Source organism: Macaca mulatta, chromosome 4 (assembly GCF_049350105.2).
Source record: "Macaca mulatta isolate MMU2019108-1 chromosome 4, T2T-MMU8v2.0, whole genome shotgun sequence".
Lineage (NCBI taxonomy): Eukaryota > Metazoa > Chordata > Mammalia > Primates > Cercopithecidae > Macaca > Macaca mulatta.
The window spans coordinates 23,271,081-23,291,756 of record NC_133409.1 but is presented as its reverse complement, the minus strand read 5'-3'; the positions used below and the strand labels follow the sequence as shown (position 1 = coordinate 23,291,756).

At 38.7% G+C, this 20,676-nt stretch overlaps 1 protein-coding gene across 2 annotated transcripts in view; it reads right to left on the bottom strand.

The window, feature by feature from the left end:
- Nucleotides 1-6,101: 6,101 nt before the first annotated feature.
- The window catches only part of SLC35F1 (solute carrier family 35 member F1), a 398,879-nt gene continuing 384,304 nt past the window's right edge, over nucleotides 6,102-20,676 (bottom strand). Inside the window, exons 8-9 of one of the 2 annotated variants that reach the window (XM_015137311.3) lie at nucleotides 9,205-9,430; nucleotides 6,102-8,325 (exon numbers count right to left, since the gene is read on the bottom strand). In XM_015137311.3, coding sequence (XP_014992797.1) covers nucleotides 9,206-9,430 — 225 coding nt within the window. In that variant the 3' untranslated portion in view covers nucleotides 6,102-8,325; nucleotide 9,205. Of the gene's footprint in view, nucleotides 9,431-20,676 lie in introns of both variants that reach the window. The other variant, NM_001266534.1, reaches the window with a different exon arrangement.

The following is a 20,676-nucleotide window of genomic DNA, read 5'->3' as shown; positions in this document are numbered from 1 at the left end:
CGCCTGTTTTACCACACAGCTGAACATGTGAGCTGAACTAAGTCTGTCAGGATCCCTGTTTACCCCTGTTCACTTCCTGCAAGTCAGCCAGTCATGGACAGAACCTGGATTGGTGGAAAGTATCTCACTTTAACCAAAACTCCTATTTAGGTTGGTTTTGGGGCCTAACCTTATTAACTTCTTGGATCTTCATTGTTAAAATTAACGTTTTTATTTATAATTTCGTTCTTCTAATGATTAAAGCATATAAGAAAAAGGGAAAACTTTCAGTTCATTGTAATCAAGATAGCATACAAGTTGGAATTACTTGCTATATATTATAGTCTCTACATTATTCCACCTGGTCATAATTTCCCCTCAAGAATATTTCTTTGGATGAATTAAAAAGTAATATAATAATTTTTTTTGAAATGTTGGAAGTAAAAATATAAGAGAAAGGTAAATTAAAATAGCTAATGATTCCATTGAAGAAAATAATGTCCATTTTCTGGACAGATGGCATGTGCCAACTTCACTATCAGTAACATATTTCACAGTATTCTGCTAATGTGGGAATCTTATAGTGTTGACAGGTAAGGACATTGAAAAAAATAGTAATTTTTAATCTTTTAAGGCCATGATTTGGTTTTAAAATATTGTCATTCAGGAGCCAGAGTGTTTTCATTTAATGAATATACAGTGTGATTTTTTTTTTTTTGAGACAGAGTCTCGCTGTGTTGCCCAGGTGGCTGGAGTGCAGTGGCATAATCTCGGCTCACTGCAACCTCCGCCTCCTGGGTTCAAGCAGTTCTCTGCCTCAGCCTCCTGAGTAGCTGGGATTACAGGCAGGTACCACCACGCCTGGCTAATTTTTGTATTTTTAGTAGAGACGGGGTTTCACCATGTTGGTCAGGCTGGTCTCAAACTCCTGACCTTGTGATCCACCTGCCTCAGCCTCCCAAAATGCTGGGATTACAGGCATGAGCCACTGTGCCTGGCTGCAGCATGATGTTAAAAAAGCTAATTTGATTCAATTTTTAAAACAAATGCTCATAAAGCCTAGAGACAATATCTGAGATATATTCATGCTCAGTGGAGTTTTCTCCTTTTCTTAAATGAATTTTAAGATAAAAGATCAAAGATGGTTACAATTAGTTCTAAAGTAAAGAAAACTATTTTCTTGAAATGCTCAAAGAAGCTGTCGCCATGAATGAACTAGTGAAGTAGAAAGGCCAAGCTGAGAAGATGACAGCAAATGTGGACTGCTGCAGTGAAGCTGGGTCAGTCATTTTAGGAAGAATAGACACAAATCATATGAAGGTGCCAGAAAGCAGATGCTACTGCAATGGCATTAGAAATAGATGGGAATTACGCTGTAGCCAGAAGAAGATACTCTACTTTATCATGATAATGGAAATAATGAAAATTGCATTAGTACATAAAAGTCTATTTCTTTACAATGTCAAAAGTCAAGGAAAAGAGATTATGTTACAGAAACATTACAGACCAAAGGAAGCCATTCAACCAACTACAAGGGAAATTGTTGGAAGGGTGTTTTTACCAAACACACACACACACACACACACAAAACAACAACAACAACAAAAGAAAACAAAAAGCACCTCTCTAACCCAAGAGTAGGAGGCAGTGGCCCTATAGTGCTCCTGTTTAGAGGGTTGTAAAGAGACTCTGGTGTACTTCTCAGGACAGGTAGGGACAGCTGTTGCTTTTAAAATTTCAAAGCTGCAATGATCTTGACCTCTTGCTCGATGATTTTCATCTCCCCACATCCTTACCACTTGACTGAGTGGTTCATGTGGCTCAGGAGGAAAATAGACACTCCTTCACCTTACAGTGAAGTTTGGTTTTCATTCAGTGGCAGCCAAATTTTTTTCTAAGGGCAGCAGCCTCACAAGTGATGCTGACCTGATACAGGCCATTGGCGAATATAGTGAGTGGCAGCTAGTGCACGTTTAGGGATGAGAAATCCCCATGGAAGCAGTGGGCTCTCAACCCCGGCTTCGGTAGTTACAGATGGACAGTTGCAGCTCTAGCAGCATGTCTGGTTTGGGGAGTCACATGGGCAAGGCCAGTGCCAACGACCCCTCTGACACTTGTGTGTTGAGTAGGAATAGCAGCGGGACAATTCCCCACCTGCAAATTTTCCTAGAAGGACTCAATCCAGAAGGACAAAAGCAATTCACCATGGGCATGAACCACATGTTTTTTCTTTCTTCTTTCTTTGGGATTATACTTAAAAGTTGGTTGGCAACAGGGATCCTCCTAAGGACCTCTTATCCAAGTGCCTGAGAAGCTGCTCTGGGCCGCTTAGTGGGAAGGATCTACATTCTGCTCTCTGATCTTCATTTCTAGTGATCACAGAGCAGCCTTCCTAACGAAGGACTTACACACTATTGTGTTATCCGCAGAATTTTGCCAGTAGTGGATAAGGCTTTTGCTTCTCAAGGCTAAACATCTCTCTTTCTAGCTAAGCCATCTTCACACATGCCATGAAATGACTGGACTTGAGATTTGTCAACAAAATGATCTCCAATTCCTCTAGCTTTCAAATTCTGTGTCTAAACTTGTGACTAAAATGAAATGAATTTCATGTTGTTTGGAAATCATGACTGTGAATTGAAAAGCAAATAAAAAGTGAAGTCTTAGTCTTCAACTAAGGATACCAAATTCCCCGCGTTGCGTTATCCTCTATCCCTGACAATTTTCCTTTTAATTAAAACGCAGCCTGAGAAGCAGAATCTTGGGGAACATAAAGCAGTTATGTGATTCACTCAACCATTTGTATGCAAGTGTGACCTATTTAGCGTTTAAAATCCTATTTAATGCCAAAAACCACATTAGAGAATTCAAACAAAAGCTCACAGGGAGTCCCATAATGACACTGTTTTGATTATTCCAGTGATTAGCTTATTTCCTCTCTCTTTAGTAATTTCATTTAGAATAGTAGTCATTTTAAGAGCAAGTAGATTTTCTTAGTGCTTTACTAGTTTGCTGTGAAATTGGCAAGTGGCCAACCATCTGTGAAACTGCAATTATTACTGTTACTTAAAATTTATCAAACCTCTTCAGGTGCTATGGAAGTAATTCTCCCTGCCTATAAAGACAAGGCCAAGAAAAGCATTAACGAGATCCAACTTTGCACAAGAACAGACATTATCGCCCCATGTTTCAACCTACTAGCCCAAAGTTCCAGAACTGGTATTTGTGGACCCTGCTGGGAAAAAGTTGAGTGAATGATGGTTTTGATCGACTGCCATAGTCATCTACTCTTCAGTGCCTGGGAATCTATTTCTTCCTCTCATGAGAGCTATGCATTCATTCATGCAGGCATTTATTTGTCATCAGCATTTCTTGAAAGGGATGGGCGTGTAGGCTTCTACTGTAATTTATGAATAATTTTAAATAATTCCAGCAGTACTGCCTCTTTTAGGGTCACCTGTTTCTTTCTTGCTTTTTTACATTTTTACACATTTAGCAATGAAACAGCGGGGAAGATGCTTGAGATACCACCACTGGAACTCCTCTCATTGCTCTACCAACCCTGGCCATAGATGATTCAAAGAAGGAGGTCTGAACAGTCCAGCTGAGGCCAGCGTGCTGCCCTCCAGCACTAAGAATCTACAAACACCCTTACCATTGTGAGCAGGTGGTTGCCTCCACCCCGCTGTTCTGCCGCAGACAGTGGCAGCTAGTGCCAGGAAGATGCAGCAATCCGCCATGCTGCTGGCCTCCCAGGGGGAGGGCAGGACCAGTGCATTTCTTAAAGCCAGTGACCACACAGGCAGGCTCATCCGGGATGGACCAGGTCTACACCTGTTGTCCAGGCATCATTATTAAGTGCCTACTTTCACTTTTGAAAGTGTCAACCATTGGATAATGAATTGCATACTCAGCTTACTCAATGTCCCCTTGTAGCTCTGTCATCTATTATGTGACCTAACATTTACGTTTTTAACCTATACCAGCAGTATGAGGCAGTGAGTTCAGGAAGATTATTCTCCATTGTGTAAAGTAATATTTACCTTTATCTGTCCTGAAATTATTCTTCAAGCGTTATGGGATTGGTCCCAGCTCTAATGCTGAGGCTCAGTGAACAAGCTCATTTGCATGCTTTTACAGATTTTAGTTTTGTCCACACCAGGCCTTTGTCCATCCAGATGGATGGCCCTAGTCTTAGAGCCTATTCGCAGAGACCTCCACCCTGATCATTAGCTTTCCTTGTTAATCAGGCTGCAGTGGTGTTTGGAGGCAACTTGTCTGGCTGTCTGAAAAGTGATGCACAGTGGTTTGTCCTTTCAGGCACTGATGAAAGGCCATCTGGTAGGGGAAGGGCTTTTCAACTGTATTACAATTTTTTTGAATTAAATGTTTTTTCTTTTCCTTTTTTTTTTTTTTTTTTTACCACATAGACAATGAAAGGACCTGCCTAGCAGGTGGCTCACAGTGAACCCTCTGTTTATGCTTGCAGAAAAAAGAAAGACAGAAAAATAAACAAAAGAAAAAGAGAAGAAATCAAGGAAAAAAGGAAGAAAAGAAGGAAAAAAGAAAGATCAGTGTATATACTAAGAAGGAATATTATAAATTCAAAACACTATTTGCAGGAGAAAACAAAACAAAACTTTGCTTTGCTATTTCATACCTTGGGCCTGAATTTGAAGGGCCAAATATTGTAAGCGATTGTAAAAAATTCCCTAGAAGGGTGCATTTAAGTGGACATGGTGATTTCTTCCTTTCCAAGATGCAGGAATTTTACAGAAAAACAAAGTACTCAAGAGTAATAGAAGAAGAAAGGAACATTTTGTAATAGAATTCTTACCCTTGTAGTTTATATTTATGGTTTAGAAGCTTGATTCCTTTAAAACAAGATGTATGAGTGTCTTCCATGTGCAAGGTATTTTGCTGGGCACTGAAAATATATAAACTGGATCTAATTTCAGCTCCTGTTATTTTAGACATTACGATTTGTTTTCTTGTGGAACATCAAGACAATAATTTACAGCCTTCCTGCTGAATTTTACTTGTTTCTATTTTTCTCTCATGCTAATAGTCATGAGAATCACTCAAGTGCTTCCTTATCTTACTATTGCAAGAACTTTCAAGTTCTTTAGAAAACCCAGTTCTTTCTCTTAAGAAAACAAATCTTAATTCATTGGGGAAACATGACATACATTTATTGTATATATGATCTGAGCCCCCATCAATTGGAATTGCCGGACATTTGGACAGAGGCTAGGCTGAAGTTCAACTTTATTTCGTCTTTGATCAAAGAGCTTACTAAATGGAAGTAAACAATACTTTAGAGAAAGATTTACATTTTTTCAAGGAAAAAACTTATTTAAACTGAGTGTCACACTTCTCAAGCAAATTATTTATGTTAAGTGCATGCTATTCCAACTCTTTATAAAAGCAGCTCATGATGGATCTCAACCTGAGAGCACTTTATAAAGCACTTAGTGTGCTACAATTCCTTTTTTCCTGAAAAATGAATGTTTTCTTTAAATATTAATCTTAATATATAACTCAGACACACAGTCTTCTTGGCTTATTTAATTTTTGAGGTCTGATTGCAAAAATTGACAAGAACATGTAAATGTATTTACAATCTAGGTACTTATGGGGTTGCAAAGTGACAGCAGTTAGTGGAGGAGGGATGATTATAAGATGCTGTGTAAGTTCTGAGCAGAAATATGAGCAATCTCTGCTTCATAAACATTACACTGGAAGAATGCTCATCCGTTAAGTCTGTTGTGTGCCAAGGCCAGCATACACAGAACTTTCTTCTTTATGAGGAACCGTTTCTTGGGGGTAGATTTATATTGTCTTACATGTGTTTTAAATGTGGGCTTGAAGACCCAGAGAGTTCTTATGTACCCAGGTAAATAATTAACTTTGCAAACTATGAACATGTTTAATTTGGCTTTTGAAACGATAGTTCTGAGACCAATTGTGCCCTTCCTAATTTGGAAATATTTTCTTTCTGGTTTTTATTTTGACATGTACCCAGCCATCTACTTTTGTTGCTATTTCTAGCATCCCAAGGGAGCTGTTTCCATGGTTGTCATAGTGCAGACAAACACAAAAGAAAACCAAGAATTCGGTGCTTTCATAAAGCATTTATTTTTATTTGAAAACATTATACAGGCATGACATTGCCACAGCCAGTCCATAGGGGAGCATGCAAATATCAAAAATGGACAGTTTGTTGAACTTATCGGTGTAAATTTTTTTTGGTTCGTATTTTCCATCTGCAGTGTTGTCAGAATTAGTGTGCTTTGTTATGTGGCTTAACAATAGAATCCTACCCATGGGGTAAAATCTGTACTGGTAGCTAGCTGGGGACTACTAAATAGTTATAAATCAAAAAGAAACCCAAAACAAACAATACTACACGCTTGTCAAAAGGTTAATAGCACAAGTTAGCAATATCTAAACTAAACATTGAAACAATTTCATGGGACATGGTGGTGCAAATTTTTCCATTGCTTGGTCACCTGGTCATGTATTTGAGAGTCTGTAGATGTGGGAAGGTCTGACCAAGGCAAGCGCTGTCCCCAGTGCAAGTTTTCATTGAGGAAGTGAGAACCACCACTTAATCTCTAGCAGGGTTTAGGAGAATTGTAGTTTGCTTTTACCCGATCAAATTCTGCACAAATTGCTAAAGTCTTACTCATTGAGGAGAGATTGATTGTGGACTGAAAAACTGAAATTTTTGCTGGTGTCTACTGAGGTTATGAAATCTCAGAAACTAAAACAGCTAAAGTTAATGTTGTCCTACTCCCATTTCCCACCCCATTCCCAAAGGATCAATGTTTTTTACACAGAAAAAGAATTTGTTCTTTGCAATTTTTTTTTTTTTTTTTTTTTTTCCTGAAGGGTCAGTCTGGAACTCCTGATCTTGAACAATTCAATATATTATCAGCCTTTCTAAATGGAGACAAACCAACACATTGAGGTCACCCAGGGACATGAAAGTCTCAGTACAAGGACACTGAATGATAAAGGGTATACAGCGAATTCATTTTAACATTCACACTTGGTTTCCATACAATGGAGTCAATTAAAATATCCTATAAAATAATTCAGATGGCAACCTTTAGCCATCTGTTGATTGCAAACTTTTTGGAAATTTATATTTTTAAAAAACTTCAGTCTACTGAGTGGACTTGGAAATAATTTCATCCACTTGCTTCTCATAAGACTTTACTAAGTGTCTACAAATCAATGTCATAAAAATGAATCAAAGACGAAAACATCTGGCTTAAAATAAATACTAAAAATGCAATAAATCAAGCAAATTATTCAAATCAAAGGAATGTAAACACAAAAATAAAACCACAGTCTTTAAAGGTCTTCGGATCTGAATGGACAAAATATTCAGAGAAAGGTATTTAATTGGTTGAAAGGTAGCAGAGCGATGATGTTGGCACAGTTGTTTTGATTTGATAGAGCTTTAACGCTGATACTTTCCCCACGGAAAATAAAACATGTTTCCTAGGGGGCTGAACTGAGATGACCATTACATCTGAATATCAGAGAAGAGAATTTTTCTTCTCCATCTCCAAGGGTAAGTCCACTCACCCAGTGTAGAAGGCAGGCAAAAAGGCAATGTGGGTGCTGACAGTGTGGGATGCTTTTGCCTGCCAGATTTAGGCCTTGCACAGGCACTCTGGGATCAGTCCTTCTACTGTAGTCTGTCCTTTTACTTTCCAGAGACCCCACTGGTGTTTTGCTTTGCTTGCTTGTGTAACATACATTGATTTAAATTGCCCAATGTCTCATAAACATGTATTTTTCCCCTATAAACCCTGTAACTCCATTGAGGATCTTTTTGAACGGTATTGAAGTCAGCCAAACTAAAAGAGTACGTTACATACTGACACATAGAATCTTTTCTAAATAATAGAGGTCTGTGGTGTTTCTTAATTTCCTGTGTTTGAAAAAGGGGCTATTTTAAGGGCAACAGATTAGACTAGTGACATATCATTCATAGTCTTATCAGGATCCTGCAGTATTCTCTGTGTCCATAAGAATGTTGTGTCAATATACCTGTTATTGAATGGATGCCAAATATGACCAAAATGCCAGACTTTTTCAATGATGACTTCGTTACCACTGCAAAGTGGCCAGATCAATTAAGCCATTTTCAAAGACTGCTCCACATCAGCACCTTGACTTTGTTAGGAGGTGGCACAACCAATGATTTTCCACAATAAAGGTAATTTCCATGCTGGTGTATTTTTAAAAAGGTGTCACAGAATTAAAAGGGCAGAGAACCATGGCTTTTTCCAGCGCCTTGATTAATTTCCATATTATCACTAAGGAAATCTAGAAAAAAAAGAAAAGATAGTTTTTGAAGAGAGGCTACAGGGAGGGGCAGAAAGATTTTATAATTATATATTGCCCTAAACACAAATGATATTATTTCTGGGGGCTCCCAAAAGCCACAGAAATGGAACAGTCCTTATCTTGTTATTACAGGGACTTGATTAGCAGAATCATGTGGCACAACAGAAAGGCAATGGCCTGGAGTAATCAGAGATCAAAATATAAAAAGGCTAAAATGTTTCTTTTATATCTATTCCTAGAATAGAGAATTATATGGTCAGTTGCCCCTCCCTACAAAGGTCACAGCACAAAATACTTATTGAGCAGGCAATCCAACAGGTAACAGAGGAAACCATGAGCCACCAGGTCCCTAGGATAAGGAAACTTCTCAGGGGTGGAGCTCCTGTGGCATGCATCACTCATATAGTCTGTGCAAAAAAATAAAGTATGACTCTTAAAAAGTGAATTGCCATAGAAAAGTGGGGTTTATGTTGACTACATGTGGGTCTGGCAATAGTTTCCATCAGGAGTACAAAACATCCTCCTGAAAGTTGGTGTGATAACAGTAACAATAATAATAATACAAATCATAATAACAATAATACTTGCTTTTGATTCAAAGGTTTTCACAGTAATGAACGCAGGGGAGTTGTGATCAGGATACACATTAGCTAGGCATCTTTCCGAGTCAGGTGGATTAGAGCCTGTGTCTCCAGTGATGTTGAGCTTGCTCCTTTCACAAGCTTTCAGAGGATTTGCTACCTTGCAGTCCACCTGTGTAAACTGCACCTAGTAAATACCTTTCTCTATGTACAATACAGAGATGATGGGCAAAAACATGGCCAATGAGTTGGCCTCAGTGGGCAGGGCGGGCCTCACCCTAGGCCACACGAACATGAGGCTCCTCTTCGGTCTCCTGGCCCAGGCTGGTGTAGGTGACTGAGGGTTCCACCTGAGCTGTGGTCGGTAAGTCCACAACAGGTCCTGAAGGATTGCGGAACTGCTTATACACTCGGGGGTCCTGGGCTATGTAGGTGGAGGTGGAGGAGTAGAGCACCAGCCCAATGAGGATGGTGAAGAAAGACAGGAGATAAAGTCCTGAAAACTAAAAAAACACAACAGTAAAGTCATTTGACAGCCAGGGCAGAACCACTGACACATTAATGAGGCATAGAGAGATGTGAGCAGAACTGCTTCCTCTCAGAACAGGCAGCGTGATGAGTTGGCCAATACCCTTGATGGAGAATGAATTTTCTCATCCTAAACTGGCTTGGTCCCATTGATTCCCCTTATCTTTCCTAGACCCTGTGGCTAACACAGAGGAACACTTCGCTAATGGTCTCTAAAGTGCCAATCTGAGGATCTGGTACGGTGCGAGAACTAGTTAAGCACAACTTAAAATGCATCAAGTTAAAAGCAAAAAATCTCCAATATCACTCAATAAAAAGTTGGTTGTTTGTGGCTTCATTAAACTTAGAGAAATACAGATATCCCCTTTAGGGTTGTAATGAAGCCATAAACAATGAATGGCTCACTGACGGCTGCATCAGGGCACTCTCGTTACACCTTAATCCAATTCAGACACTATTTGTCTTCCTAGTAGGAATTGTTATTGACTTTGGTAAATATCTTTGCAAGATTAGATTATCCTCGGACAGAAAGAAATAGTATAACATTCCATTCCTGACCCACTGATCTATAAACAAAACCAAACAGGGCTGTATATACAACATTCTGCTTCCTAATCTACTTGCTTGACAATTCAGAGAGTTTGGGGGGAGAGGGAGAGAGCATACTGGTTTATACAAGTCGCAAGAATTTACGTATGTTTGTGGAAACTTATGACGTCTGGACCTTCTTGAGTAGTTACACTGGAAGTAGTTACTTCAGTAGTTACTGGGGAAAGAGTATGGTAACAATGTGAGTATTGCCATTTCTTGTGTTTCATTCATTCATTCATTCATTCACTCCTTCATTAAATGAATAGTTTCTTATATGCCTTCTCTATATCAGACACTGAACTGTGTACTGGGGAAAGAGAAATGAAAAATATATGTTGATCCCTACCATTTAGGACTTAATTGTCTCAGTGGCCAAACAGGTACAGATAGACAAAAACAACACAATGCACGTACAGCATGCCAAATCTCATTTCAGTCAATAGCTAATAACCCAGTCTTGACCACATCCTGTGTCCATGGGGAAAAAGGCATCAATTTTATTGTCCTTTTTAATGCTAATACTGAAAGAACTAAAAACTGCTAAAAAGACAAAAATTAATTGGAAGTTGGAAGAAAGGAAGACAGGAAAATGACCCAGAGATCCTATGAAGTAAGTTACAAGGCTATAATAAAAAGCTAAAAGATGGCTCTAATTGTAGTTCAATAATAGGAAAGGAAGTCTTGAAAATGGCTCATAAAAAAAGGTATCCCTGCAACTAAACGTCCCTGCTACAGTGTTGTTTTCTTTCTTTCTTTTTGCAGCAGCAAGGGAGCTAAGACTAAAGATGCTTTTCTGATTTTCTTTCTAGAGCATTCCACACCCTGTCCCTCAATTCCTTTATTTTTCACATTGAAACCATATGATAACCCTACTTCAGATGGATTTATGTACTAGACTCAGCTTGTAACAGCTTCATTTAATTAACTTGACATAATTCACTTTTCCCAATGAAAATAAATGTGCCTTATTCTTTGATTCATAAATTTGTAAAATAAAATGGTAGAAAAAGAAGACCACTAACGGTACAGTCATGTATGATCTCAGAAAACCTATTTACACTCAAACTTGCTTCCTGAAATTCTATATTCAGGAGCTTCACCCTTTACCTGAAACTTCGGTGAATGAAATAGGTCTGTTCCTAACATTACCATCACTTCAAATATTTTATTAATTACTTTCACTTTCAAAACTCTACCCATACGTCTCTAGTTTCAAGCAAAGGGTCTTAGGTGTGAACCTGCCTCTACTGCAGCATATGGAGGTAGAGAGACGACGAATGAGCACTTTATAGTTATCCCTGCATTCTAACCACCAAGCTGGCTTCAGATCTCAGCTCTACCACCTTCTAGCTTCAATTCTGGACACATTTCTTAACCTTTCCAGGTCCAAGCTTCCTTAGCAGTAAAGCACACCTATTATAGGGTGGTTAAAAGATTAGATTCGATAAGGCATGTAGAACACTTATCACAGTTTCTATCTTGCTGCAAACATTCAATTCACATTAGCTTCATTCTTATTTTTTTTTGTTATTACTATAGCACTTATTTTATCATAGTAATACTGATATATCTTATAATAATCTGATATAATCATTGATTAAATGGTCTTTTTTTTCTTTTTTCTTAAGACAGGGTTTCACCTCTGTCACCCAGGCTGGATGCAGTGGCACAATCATGGTTTACTGCAGCATCAACCTTCTGGGATCATGTGATCCTCCCACCTCAGCTTCCCGAGTAGCTGGGACTACAGGCACCTGCCACCATGCCTGGCTAATTTTTGTATTTTTTGTAGAGACAAGGGCTTTGCCATGTTGCTCAGACTGGTCTCAAATTCTTGGGCTCAAGCTGTCTGCCTGCCTTGGCCTCCCAAAGTGTTAGGATTACAGGCGTGAGCCACCGCGCCTGGCCTAAATTGTCTTTTTTCAGTAGTCTCTGGATTACGAGGTTGTGTCTTGTTTGACCAATGCCAAGTACAGAGCTTGGCACCATGTAGACATCTACTAAATATTATCTGCTATTTCTTTTTTTATCTTGAATGAATAATGGGGAAGTTTCAGACTAAAGAAAGAAACATAATAAAAAAATCAGCCTGTACCAGTGGAGTAGCTCAAACATTTTAGCTTTCAACTAGATAATGCAATGCCTTTCTAGTACATAAAATGCTCAACAAAAACCCGTTAAGAAGGAAGTCCTAGTATGAATCTACAATCATTGACTCCAAAAATCATCTTCGAACCTGGGGTCAGTCAGAGGAGTGTGATAGGACGATGAATTGGAAGAGACAATGAAGAAAGCCAGAGTCTGGATCGAAGACTCAGGGCAGCTGATCAGCGGACTGGCATAGAGATGTCATAAACTTGGGGTGGGCAGGATTTGGCAATTGAAATAATGTAGTGGCAGAGACAGGAAAGGACTGAATACAGAGTATCCAGGTAGAAGGATTGGATTCCTCTCCATTTATGATTTTAGACTTGATCAGTATGACAAAGAATATACTGTTAAATTTTGTAAAGCTAATGCCCTCACCATTGTAAGAAATGATACTTTAATGTACTGCTTAAAGGATCATCCCTTTTTTGGACATGGAACCATCAGGTTGAGTGAGAAATTCATTACAGAATTGTTTTCTTGGGACATAGCTTTAGCATAATAACACATAGTTTATTTTTAATGCACTTCTATTTAATTCATATGGAATTCAGTCAAAAAATAGCTCCAAAGATAGAGAGCATGGGATTTTATATGATGGAAGTATCTTGGAAGTCACCCAAGAGGCTTTATTAATAAATGGTAGAGAAATTTTTCATTTTAGATACAAGCCCCAAAAGACAGCAGTCAAGCAAGCATTATGATTAACCCGGATAAATGTTGAATGTTATAAATGTTGAGAGAAAGGTTTGCTTCTTAAAAAATAAAAGTAAAAAAAAAGTTTTATTTTTCCCTCTTTTTAACTTAACTTGAAAAAGAAAATTGAATCAGGGATACCTAATAGAATGACCCTCTATTCTGGATGGTGCACTTTTCTGGTAGAGCATTCATTTCAAAAATCAATCAATCAGACAAAAGTATTGCGCAATCTAGGCTCCTTAACTTACTAACTGCAAATAAATACTTATTTCTACCTCCCCAAGTAACGAGAACAGGAACTTCTCTGGAATGCTACATGAGGACTGAAAGCTGTCTCTGAGTTACAGGTAAGGGAAGCTCAGGCAGAGGCTGGCTGTCTCCATTGGAGAGCCGGGGCTGCTTGCTGTCCAAAGTGTACTTGGAGGGCTTTCCCTTTGCAAACTGTAGCCATCAGAATATGCTGTTTTTTCTGTGCTGCAGACACACTTTTTCCTGCATTTTATCTAACTGGAATCCTTAAGAATCTGAGAAAGGATAACTCCTGTATGAACACGACCATATTGCAGACGCTGTGTACTTTGCTGCTGTCTTTTTCACCTTCATGAGTCTCTTTGAGAACACAGGTCAGAAGGCACTCACTGTACATACTGAAAATCCCTGAGTGCTGCTTAAAACAATCTGACTGAGACACAAGCTATTATACAGGATGAGGTGGCTTGGAGGATGGATAATAAGCCTGTACAAAGCTCTTTAACTTCCAACCAGAGTTAAACCTAGCTCTTAGAAAGAAAGCTGGCCTGTCAGTTTGATTGCTATTTAGTTCCTGTGGCATTCAGCACATCACAGACCAAATTTTCATTTTACTTTTGGCATTTAACTTCTAAGTCAAATTTTAATAAACCTAAATCTATACAAGTAGAAAATCGTGTGGTTTGAAAGTCATTTCAAAGTCCATTTATAAATACATCAACTAGACTATGTGAAGAAGAGGGCAATGCTTCAATGGCAACTTTCTTTCTCTAGCTTGACTGAAAACATGGCAGAGGTCAGCAGAGGAGAACATGAGTGATCCCTAGAGAGGCGCAAAGTGGACTCTGGGTTTCAGCTTTACTTTTGTTGCATATATGTACCAACCACTTCTATATGGTGGGCCTGGGTTTTTCCTTTATCCCTGGGAAGTGTACCTTAAAGAGTCCCTTTAAGCATATGTCTCTGTGTAGCTTTTTCAAGGCTCCTAGCCTGGTGTGGTGATGCATGCCTGTAGTCCTAGCTACTCAGGAGGCTGAGGCAGGAGTTTGAGGCTGCAGTGAGCTATGGTCCTGCCACTACACTATACCTGCCACTACACTATACACAAGCTGTCTCTTTAAAAAAATACTCTCTCTTTCTCACTCTCTCTCTCTCTCTCTCACACACACACACACACACACACACACACACACACACTACAGGCCCCTTTTGCTGACCTGATACCATCTGCCTTCTGAAATTGCATTCCTATAATGAATGCTTGCTTTCCTTGAGCACAGTGAGTAGCCTGAGAGAACACTGCCCCGATGGCTGCTCATGTACCACACATGAGCGAAGGCCAATGCTTTCAAGCCCTCAGATGTTCCCAAGGCTATCTATGATGAGTGAAGGAAGCAAACACCAAATATTTCACACCATAGCTCAAGGGTGCTATTACTGTTAAACTTCAAAAGACATGTTACCTTTTGAGGCTCTATTGGATATGAGCCTGCCATTGAAACAGGCATACTACTTGGAAACATGATAATGGCAAGAGTTAAAACTGGTCCATGAACTGCATAAGGAGGCTGCACAGAAATGAATACAAGGATATTTCTAAGTGTTATTAGACATTGCTTCTGATGAAAAGGCATTTCTCATATATGAAGGATATGTGGCCATAACGTGGCCATAATAACCATGTCCTTTCTAGTTGTTATTCAGTTTATTCTTTTAAAAAGACAAAGATGTAATTAAACTTTCCCATATTTTTAACTCTTTGGTAGAAAACATCTATGAGGGTAAAGTCTTGGAATCTGCAAATTTAACAGTTGCTTCAAAATCAATGCAACCATGGGTAAGTAGAAAAATACCTTGCAGTGATTGGTCATTCTCAATGTTACGTAGCACAACCCAGAAAATGTGGGTTTAGGAGCTACTAGGGAGAATTTCCACATAGAGAGATTGGTCTGTTAACTTCAACAGGCACATTATTCCTGGGAAAAATGAGACTTTTAATTAAGTTTGTGAAAACTGTCCTGCTTATTCTTTGCCATGTAAGACAAAGTATCCTTTACTTAACCTACTCTGTGAAATAAAATGCACATATGAAAATAAATCAACTTGCACACTAACCATAACTTCTAGATCAAGAAGGAATAAATAAGCCCAACTCTGTTTAAATTGGAAGCAGATTACCAGTTTGGAGGTTCTGGGTACCAGAGTAGTTTTAAAGATCCATCAGTGACTAAATTAAAGTAACATGTGAATTAAGAATAAATCATTCACTCAATGTAATGCTGCTATAGTGAAGAATAACTAAAAGGGGAGTCCCACTTTATATGTGAATTAAAGGGTGGACCTTTTGGCAACTATCTTAGAAGAAATGAAGCCAACTCTCTGCGTGTCCTTATGGGGAGGGAGAGGACAATTCAGCATTGATAACACAGCTCGTCTCTTGGCAGCCCCGTGCTTCTCAGAGGGCTGAGGACCATACCGGGAGCTTGGGTACAATTGCTTGGTGTAGGACAAGAGGATGTTGGTCAGTGCTGAGCACGCTGTAAGCTGTGGCCTGTAACGGTAAGACCCTGGGACGAAAAGCTCTGCCAGGTTCTGATCTATTGCCACTGGGCCTGAGCCAATTGCTATTCAGGCCAAGACAACTAGACGGACCTGGCTCCATGGAAAAACCAACACAAACAAGTTGATGCTTGACCTCCTAATTTTGGCTCTGCACTAAACTAACAAGATCATTTTTATTAGTATGAAGTACATTAAAAATGCAAAAGTTCAGCTTCTGGGCTTACTGAACTGGAAATAAATTGCCAGAAGAGACCAGAGCTGTTTCAAATACTTTCAAACTCCTCAATTACTGCTCTGTCTCCTATTCTCATGTCCTTTATTTCTCCTCTTTTCTTTTTTTCCTTATGTCCTTTTTTGTTAGAAAAAAAAGGACTAAATCTTTCTGGTTAAATATTGTGATATTTTGCTCTTCTAGGTCATTCAATGCAAAATATGAAATATGGGAAAGTCACATAATCTACTGACAGATACCAAAATCAGTTGTCTTTAGAGACTAAGAATAATGACCCCCACAAACCCCTGCCTCCCATTCTTTCTCCAGTTTGAGAATTTGAATCTCAATTCATGTTAATTTAATCAAGACAAAAATAAACAAACGAGTGCCTCAGTCAGAATGCCAAATGGATTCTGTATTCGTATCAGAAAACCAAGTCACTGCTAAGATTTCAATACTTGGGAAATGATTTAATCTCCAAGCATTGTGTTGTTAAAGCAAAGAGAAGTAGCAACCAGGGCCCTTGCCTCTGTGTGCCTATGCCATCACCCAGGGCAAGGCTCTGCTCTGAGCTGTAATCCCAGTTTGGTTTATGAGGTCTTCTGTTTAGTTTGCAAAACCAATTCATTTGGCAGTATAATTTTGTGCAGCCAATCACATCTAAGGCCAATAAGGGTTCTTTTATAGGCAAATATCTTCCCCTGTGGGTAATTTCACACATGAGTACAGCAATCGGGAACTAAAAATGGATTTCTGCCATTATCTTTTATATGACAAACAGACATTTTCACTTGGTCTGATGAACTGATAGAAATCCTTGTTCACACAGATTTCTATTTTCTGCATTCCAGCAAAAAAGAGAGGCCATAATAGCCAAGTCAGAAGTGGAACAGAGGGGCTTACTCTGTGGGAGTGTTTAATTATAGGCTCAATTACAACAAAGGCCATTCAATGGCTCATTTATGTCACCTTCCCGTGCATCCTTCTTATTATCAGCAGTCAAAAAGACATTACATTTGTGTGGGAGGCACACTGAGCAGTGGCCTTCACTCCGTTTGGACTTTTGCATCACAAGACATCTATTTTCCCTCTGCAAAACACAGAGGTACATGCTGGGCTAGAGCAATTTTGTAAGAGATTGAATTTTAAAGCCAGGGAAAAATACTGAGTTTATAGAAGTGGTAGTGTAGCAGCTCAACAGATCCCAGAGACTCCTGCCCCATTACAATGGAATCAAGGGGTGGAAATGGAAGTGTCATCATTTTCTATTAGCTCTGTTAGCCACTAGCAAAATTTTTGCTTCCTGCCACTGCAACCTTTGCTCTGTTGATCTTAAAATTTTAGGGTCAGAGAGAAGAACGCTTCTGCCAGAAGATAGAACAAAGATTCCATGCAGGGAAAGTTGAGGCTGCCGTCTGGCCACTTTGGGCTCCTCATGCTTCTGAAACAATAGGCAAAGAAGAGAGTTTCAGTTCTGTCTGGGTGGCTGATCTCAATTACCAAGGGGAAACTGGACTACTACTTTCCCAGGGAAGTAAGGAAGAGCCTGTCTGGCGTTCAGGAGGAGATCCTTTAGGGTATCTCTTAGGATTATCTCTTAGGATTATCATGACCTGTGATAAAAGTCAATGGAAACTACAATAAATCAATACAGGCAGTACTACTAATGTCCCTGACCTTTCAGAAATGAAGGTTTGGGGTCACTTCATGAGGTAAATAACCATGACCAGTTGAAGGCAAAGGGAACACAGAAACCGTAGTGGAAGAACATACCAGCAGAAACCATGTGACCAGTTACAGAAACGAGAACTGTAATTCTCATAAATTTCTTCCTTGTTATGAACACATTTATGTGTGTGTATATATAGCAAATATATTTGTTTTCTTCCTACCCTTGTCTCCTTATTATATAACATAACATTATATAGCATTGACTTTACATCATAATATGAAACGATATGAAGGAAAAGAGTGAACATCATCATTTAAGGACTTTGCATCTGCCTTTAAGGCAAGGGTTAGTGTGTTTTCCAATTGTATGCAGGATAGTCATTCATGTTAGGCAAAAATAGCATCTTATTATTGTCTTTATTTAGAGATTAAGTATTATTTAAAGACATGTGTAATTGATGCCAAGTTGAAAAGGGACGGACTTGTTATGGTTAATTTTATAAGTCAACTTGGCTGGGACACAGTACCTAGGTATTGGACCAAACAGATGTTTCTGTGAAGGTATTTTTAAAATGAGATTAACATTTAGGTCAGTAGACTTTGAGTAAAGCAGATTGCCCTCCGTAATGTGGGTGGGGTGAGCCTCACCCAATCAGTTGAAGGTCTTAAAAACAAAAAAAGACTGAGGCCCCCCCAGGAAGAGAAAATTGTACCCCTAGACTGCCTTCAGACAACTCTTTCTTGGGTTTCTATCCCGCTGGTCTTCCTTGCAGATTTTGGACTTGTCAGCCTTCAATGGCCTGAACCAATTCCTTAAAATCAATCACTCTTTCTCTCTGAATACACACACACACATACACACACACACACACACATTCCTGTTGATTCTGTTTCTCTGCTGACTAATATAATTGGTAACATGACAATCTGTGACACTAAAGATCTTTGACTCTGATGTAAACTTGTAACAATTCCTCTTTGTGGTAAGTTTTTAGAAGTGCAATGATATTTTTCAGGGAATATCAAGTGGTGTTTCATCATACGAGCTCTAGAATCAAAATCAAGGGATTTACATTCCTGTTTGCCTCTTCCTTGCTGTGTCTTGGACAAGTTCCCTACGTCTCCAAGCCTCAGGCCACCCATCAGTTAACTAAGGACAATAATAGCACCTGCTCTATGGAATCACTGTGAGCACTGAATGAGATGAGATATAAAATTCTTGGTGCAGTGTTTGCCACATACTAAATGTTAAACAAATGTCAGTGATTGTTATCTTTACATCACAAAGAGTAAATTCTAAAGCCAAGATTGGTATAAAAATCTTCCTCAGATGCCTTTCTGAAAAGTTCACCACAAATCAATTTGAATTGCAAATGCAGTTATGGAACTGGCTATTTAAAAAAAAGAACAGAACAATCAAACCATCTGGAATGGAACACATTTTTGTCAGTGCAAATAATCAACCTCTGGTTTATAGACTCCATGTTTGGGCCTGTTTATTTCAAGATTTCTTTTCCTTCTTTCTTTCTTCTTCTCTTTTTTTTTTTTTTTTTTTTTTAAGAGATGAAGTCTTACTATGTTGTCCATGCAGTGGCTATTCACAAGTGAGATCATCACATACTATAGCCTCAAACTCCTGTTCTCAAGCAATCCTGCCTCAGCCTCCCAACTGAGATATTTTTAATAATGCATAATTACATAAGTCACAGGAATCCTCATAATTTTCTATTCTGTTTACATTGTTTATCAATTTTGAGCAACTACTCTGCATTGACACAAATCATGTTTGAGCACCCATGAGCATATATGAGTAACTCTAGCAATTCACTTTGCTTCCTTGGTGTGGTAGGCTGAAAAATGGTCCACCAAAAGACATCCACATCTTAATTCCTGGAGCGTATACACATTATAATATTTGGAAAAAGAGTATTTGCAGATGTGATTAAATTGAATATCTTGAGATGAGAGATTATCATTGGTGCTATGGACTAAATTGTGTCTCTCCAAAATTCATATGTTGAAGCCTAACCCCCAGTGTGATTGAACTTGGAGATAGGGCCTTTAAGGAAGTAATTAAAGTTAAATGAAATCATAAGGGTGGGACCATGGTCTGATAGGATTGGTGTCCTTTTAAGTAGAGACACCAGAGAGCTTGCTCTCTCTTATTCTAAGAAAACAATATTCAGGAAAGCATAATGAATAACAATTCTAAATTAGGTATGATCATCTTAGCAAACAAAGCTGCAGTCTACTGCTTTCAAAGTATTTTTGTATATATCATTTCATTTCATTTTTAAAACACCAATCCCTCAGAGAAGCATAGAGTACCACGATAAGCATCTTGATGCTAAGGAAGGTGGAGGTGGAGGAGGTTTAGTAGCTACTAGGAGGTTTAGCAGCGCACTTAGGTCTCAGATCTTGTAGTGACAGCTTACACAGTGCCCAAAGGCCTTGACCCTTGGCCCAATTCTCTTCCCTGTCCCCTAATTACTTTGTTAGCTACATTACAAAGTAGTAACTCTTTTTGTTTCTTCCATTCCCTATACTCAAGCTTCTAAGGGCAAGCTATCTTTCTTTTGCATAGGGGAAGGACTCAACTTTAATTCAACATCTCTTGGAACACCCTTAATGAATTATTGATAAACTTGGAAGCTGTTCTTTTTCTATTTATAGCAATGAACAATCATCAGGAAATACTATCACGGCTGTGGGAAGGAGGAAACCCCTTGACAAAATGAAAAATGAGCTGCCCTGCATCAGTATTGGAATTCTATACTTCTTTCTTTTTCATGCACCTGGTGGTGGCAGGAAAGACAAAAAAAATGAAATAAGTGGATAAGTAAGTTATTTGTAAAGAATATTATGAAATGGCAGCTGTCAAAAAAGAAATCATATTATGGGTTTAATGTTTTTTTTTTCCTAAATAAGCTGTTTAGTTCCTGATAAATAGTTGCTACCTTCTCCCAAATAGCCTTCAATATTCACTTTTAAATTCCATAATATCATGGAGAAGTATGGGCATTGGGCTCAGAGTTTTGGGTTATTCCATGCTAAAACTTTACAAGGTCATTATTATTGAATTACTAT